The sequence below is a fragment of the Arachis hypogaea genome, chromosome 15, assembly GCF_003086295.3.
Source record: "Arachis hypogaea cultivar Tifrunner chromosome 15, arahy.Tifrunner.gnm2.J5K5, whole genome shotgun sequence".
NCBI lineage: Eukaryota > Viridiplantae > Streptophyta > Magnoliopsida > Fabales > Fabaceae > Arachis > Arachis hypogaea.
Genome location: NC_092050.1, coordinates 158,097,427 through 158,103,434, shown reverse-complemented (window position 1 = coordinate 158,103,434; position 6,008 = coordinate 158,097,427). Strand labels below are relative to the sequence as shown.

Below are 6,008 nucleotides of genomic sequence, written 5' to 3'. Positions count from 1 at the left end.
TAAAATTTTTTTTAACAAACATATTTTTTTTACATTTGGATTATTGATTCTAGTGTTATAGATTATATCATACAATTTTTACCATTTTTAATTTTTTATGATGTTCTTTATCTACTTCACTTTAATTTTAATACTATCTTTATTTCTAAACTCACTTCATCATTTAATTATGAACTTATATTTTTAATTTTTCTTGCAAAATATAGGCCAATAATTTGAAGATAATTGATTTAAGTAGAATGAGGTATAGGTTATACATTCTTGACAAATTCTTCACCAAGAATAATCTGCCTATTTTACACTCTATAAATACCATCAATTCATCACCTATTACCCACACAAATGTACGCATTTTTGTTTATGACATCTTTTTGAAAAAATACTTATTTTTTTTACATAGATAATATCCTTTTATTTTTCTATACCATGATAAAGCATGTGATATTTATCATCTTTCCAAACAAAAATAATTTCATTTTCTCCCAACTTTAATAAAACAATTGTAAGTTTTGATTTATCATATTTTAATATTTAAAGACTATTTCGTCAATTTTCTGTTCATAATCACAAATATTTTTTTATTATCATTATTACTTTTATTAGATTTACATAAATTATTTTATTAAAATTAAAAGAAAAATTTTAAGATTATGTAAAGAAAAAATCAGTCCTATGTACAAAATTCTATCCAGCATCAATAATACAATTCTACTAATTTCTACTTGCAAACTATATTGTCAAATCTACAATAATTTATAATTACAATCAAAAGGCACAAAGCCAAGTCAACTTACAACAAAATTTTCTGGTTCTTGTTTACATTTTAATTGCTACAATTATTATTTTTTTGGTTGTCTAGCTAGTGATGTTGCTTCTTTGTTTTTCTTTGAATTTGGGCGCATTCATTTTTGTGGGCGCATTCGAAAAGATTCGAACATTTTTCATCAATGTAATTGAAGGTTGAATGATACTGCTGCGCATGTTGTTCCAATGCCAATTTGGTAGGGAAACTTTGTTGGCACAGTGGGAACAATTGTAACTCGGGGCGGTGGCGCTTGAAGATCATCATCAGAGTCAGACATGAAGGGTTGGAGAGAAAATTTGGAGTTAAATTTCAATTTGACCCCTGAAATTTGGTTTGATATTCAGAATCACCCTCACAATTTCGTTGGCCCTAATTAAAACTTCTAAATTTATAATTATGACTCCAACTTGTCCCTGCAATCATCTTCGCCACCGGAATACTAATATAGGGCAATTACATAACACGATGGACACTACTTAAATGACGGTGCATTGGTTTTGTGCGCAGACCCTTTAAAAAACGTCTTTAAAAAAAAGATATTTTAGACGTATCTGAGTGCTCCTTCCCGATTATACCCAACAATCCCATTCCACTCTCAACTGTGTGTCTGAAAAGTTTTCCAACCGATTCAAAATGCATGCATCCCAGTTACAGCCAAAAAATGCTATAATTTTTTAGGCTTTATTTTCTGAAAGATTTAAACATCGTAATTAATTTTTTATTCTACATTCTTTTTATTTGTCAAATTTATTTCTTTTTAAAAAATAATTTTGGATATACCATAAAAATAATGTGATATATTAAATGGTATACATGACAAGTAGAAATATATCTCAATAGTCAATATATAAGTATAATTAGTTTATATTTTTATTTTTTGTTTTAAAATTTTATATAAAAATAATAATAACAAATTATATATTTTTAGATACTATTTTCAGTTTTTATGTAAAAATTTAAAAATAAAAAATACTGGAATACCATATTTTTATCACAACAATATTTAATAAAATTAATTAATTGAGAATTAAATACCAAAATTAAAAATCATAAATATTTTTATAGTTGTTCAACATATCTCAAATATTCTTTTTTTTTTTTTTTTTTTTACCAAAAATAGGAAGACTCGAATCCGCCCCTTCTTAAATAAGTATGAAAAAACTATGTCATTTAAATTATAACTCATTGGCTTCGATACTCATTTTGCAATTAGAAATTTGTGAATTTTTTGCATCTCCCCTTCCTACTACTAATGAGCCCTGCTTGATTACTTCTGCTCACATTTGACTTGGTGGGTGCCATTGATTAGCATCTACATTGAAATTTACCTATGCAATTTAGTTGGATTTTTCTTTTGTGACACTATTGGTTCTTCTTGATCTGTTTGTGTTAGCATAATTTTTATTGTGTAAATGCAAGTTGTCCTTAACTTTATTGTTTACAGGGATTGACTGGTCTTCTCCAGTCACCTAGAAGCATGGTCTCCCCGGTGTCCTCTCAGGTAAATTGAATTGAATTTTAGAGCAACTTGAAGAATGCCTTGTGATAATTTTTTCGTGAGATGTGACTACTTTTCTATTTCATATTTATTTACTGCAGGAGTTGTTTTAAGAATTACAGGACTAGTAGCAAAACCTGCTGCTAGTATACTCGAAGTTACTGGAAAAACTGCACTCAGTATTTGAAACCACAATAAGCCCAATCAATTGAGATCCCAATGCTTTAGGATCTGGCTTCCAAGGCCACTGAGCCATGAACATCCATTAAAACCTTATTCATGGGAAGAAGCTGTTGGGATATCCGTCCTTCTGGAGGCTGAGGATGGTCTAAAAATAAGAGACGAGAAGTTAGTGGCTTGCAAAGCCCTCAAAGAATCTGGTAAGTCTGTCGTCTTAATAGAGAGATTTGTATTGATTGTTTTCAGTCCTTATTTAGTAACATTGGGCAAGCCTGAGTTTCCGGCATCCCTGCCGATCTCGAGTGGATAATTGAATGGGAGATTGGATTGGAAAACATAGTACATGCTGACGCCGCTCAAGCGGTTGTACACATAGTTAGTAGCAGACCAGATTCCCTATTGAGACAAAATCACCATTCTACTAAGCGAAGCAGCAGTAGAACCAGAGCTGTGCATTGGACCCATAATCCAACTCATCTTCCACTCCCCCAGACGAACTTGGAGCTATCATCTGAGGAAGATGCAACCAACTTGTTACAGCTCTTGTTGTCTGCCACTGAAGAATGGAAAGGCAAAGCTTCACACTGCGGGCGCATCCTGCATCGGCTAATCTCAAGTATGTTACTTTCTACTGGAAGTTTGAGTAGTTGCACGATGTACAATGTCTATCTCATAGAGGGTTCGTATACTTCTGGATAGCCGAGTCTCATCTCATGTTTTGCCAAGTTTAGAAAAGAAGACTGAAGCGTTAGACAAAATTGACTACGAAAAAATTAACTATAAATAATAGTAAAAAACTATAGCATATTAAAACAAGAGTACTAAAAATACTAAAAATATACTATATACAAAAATTATCAAGAATTTTTAGATTTATTTCAATTACTATAAAGTAAATATTTAATTTTTTTTTATTATTTTTAGTGCTCTTTTTTATAATTGTAATTCTCATATATTATGTTTTAGTGTAATTTTTTATAATATAGATTATGATTCTATTAAAAGATAAATTAAATAAAAAATTAATCATAGATAATAATAAAATCATAAACGTTGGATTCTAAATTAATATTAAGAATAAGATTATTGAAAATACTACAATAAGAGTACGATGTAAAAAAATACTAAAGTAACATTCTTAGTTAATATTTAAAAAAAATGTAACATATTTGATTAAATATATATATATATATATATATATATTGTGTTATTTTTATTTAAAAATATATTTTATCTATTTTTATATGTTATTTTTATTTTAGTAAGTAAATATTAATTTTATTATAAAATTAATTAATAAGATCTATTTAAATATCTAAATTAAAATGATAGGATAATATAAAAAATTATTTAAGTTGAGGTCTATTTTAGTAATTTTTTATCTAAAAATGATTTTGAATGGTATAAGCCAAACAACATTTATTTTACTATAATCAATTTTGATACAAAATTACCAAACATAAATCACTTAACACAAATTTACTTTTTATCAAAATTAAGTTTACAAAATCAATTTTATACAAATTCTCGATTATAAACTGTAATCCAAAGCAAGTGGACTATGTTTGAAATTAGCTAGCAATGCATGAAAGACAAGTATAAGCCGTGAGCATTGCTTATTCCAATCCAAGTCCAGAAGAGACGCTTCAATTGCAAGCATGAATTCACCATACGGGGAGAACTAACATTTTAAGGATATGTAATAAATAGTCTAAACAAATTAAAAGACTTGAAATTTGAAAAGATTAAAGTACAAGGACAAAAGCTTAAGGAGTATGAATTAGGATAACAACCAAACAGGAGGACAAAAGAACTTCACATCTAACAAAACTCTCTGGAAATTTCCATGGTCCAAGTCGAAGATGCCGATATCTTGGGCAACAGGATCGTAAAATGATGATTGCAACTCCATTTGGTTATTTGTAAACCAAATCTGATTTCCTTTGCTTAGAAAAGGCACAGAAATTTGAACAGATGAATTATATCCAATCACTAGTATATAGTCACCTAAATTATCTAATGTTGACCATTCTTTCCCGTTTCTTTTTAACTCATGGATATCGAATTTGGAAGTCCCTAATTCCTTCCCCAAGGGAAGGTCAACATATCTTGTCAACATCAATAAACTTCCATTGGTGCACCCAATAAGATATTTAAGCCAGTGAGGGCCTAGGGGAATTTCAGATGGAGGTCTGGTTTCATGGATTCCTCCCTTAAGCCCTGTTCTTGTGTTTGTATCAAATTCATATAGCTGCCCGTAATTGTTTATGGCATATATCTTTCCTTGGAAAAATATTACGTCATTAAACCCCTTATCTCTGGTTGGAAATTCTACCCATCTCATATTGCCAGGCTTGTAAAAGGCCAATCGCTGGTTAGGTCCGAATATCACCACCGCCATAAAATTTTCAATGTCATGCTCAGGAGATGAGTTTATAATAACCTTTTCAACTTGGAATCTATGTGTTCTATCTCTATCCAGGGTGATCCTAATGTCACGGAAATCCCACATTGTGTATTCATCCCCATGATTATCAGGCTGGAAATCAATTATAGTGGGTAAAGTTGAGACTGGAGGAAGATCCAAACTACGATTTGTAAATGGATTTAACATTTGTATAGTGCCATCAGATATGGATTGGACAATCAACCATCCATGACCAGAACCGCGAATGAACTTGTTGTACGACTGCATCTCTGACAGCATGATATGGTAAATATCTTTCTCTTCAAGGGCACAAGTATCAAGAGTTTCATCATCTGCAGCACCTAATTGCATGAGATGATGAATCTCCTCGTCTTCGTAGGAATAATTCTTGACAGTTTCGTCAGGTAACAATAACCACGGAATTTTGTTTCCATTGGGAATCTTTGGATGTTTCAAGCTCCACTCTTTGCAAACCAATCGAAGCCGGATGTAATCATCGTAGGCATGGAATCGTTTTGAAATTTCTTTAAACAAATCTTCATTAATGTCTGCCCATCGATTAATCTCGTCCATGTCTCTGACGCAAGCTATGTTGAGTTACAAAGAGTCAGATCTGAAAACAAAAAAAAGGGTCAGAATTTGAAAATTCATAAAAAATAAAACGTCAATTCACTCCACCCACAAATTAAACTACAAACACGAAAAAGGATTCATAATAATCGTCAGAACCAAACCCTAGAAAAAAAGTCACTTTGTGCTGCACCGAAGCCGATGCTGATGAAAGTGTTGGTTGAAGAAGGTGTAAGCAAGGTTCTGAGAACCGGACCGGTCATAAAACCGTTCTAGTCACTGGTTTGTTAGTTCAACTGGTCTAACCGTGGTTCAACTGAAAAAACGGTTTTAAAATAAAATAATAAATAAATTATAAATAAATAAACATCCTAAAATATAATTATAATCTAATATAAATTTTAAAATATCTTTCAAATTTAAAACACTACATGAAATATCATCAACCAAAACTATATGATCTTATCAAAATACAAACTCAAAAGATAAATAGTAAAAAAAATATCTAAATATTAAATGCCAACATG

At 30.6% G+C, this 6,008-nt stretch overlaps 1 protein-coding gene across 1 annotated transcript; it reads right to left on the bottom strand.

Moving 5' to 3' along the window:
- Positions 1 to 4,112: 4,112 nt before the first annotated feature.
- LOC140179040 (putative F-box protein At5g55150) lies at positions 4,113 to 5,799 on the bottom strand. The gene is made up of 2 exons (XM_072217357.1): positions 5,646 to 5,799; positions 4,113 to 5,524 (listed from the first exon to the last, which is right to left on the bottom strand). The coding sequence occupies exon 2, from the start codon at positions 5,482 to 5,484 to the stop codon at positions 4,264 to 4,266; it is 1,221 nt and encodes a 406-aa protein (XP_072073458.1). The 5' UTR covers positions 5,485 to 5,524; positions 5,646 to 5,799; the 3' UTR covers positions 4,113 to 4,263.
- Between the last annotated feature and the right edge of the window lie 209 nt (positions 5,800 to 6,008).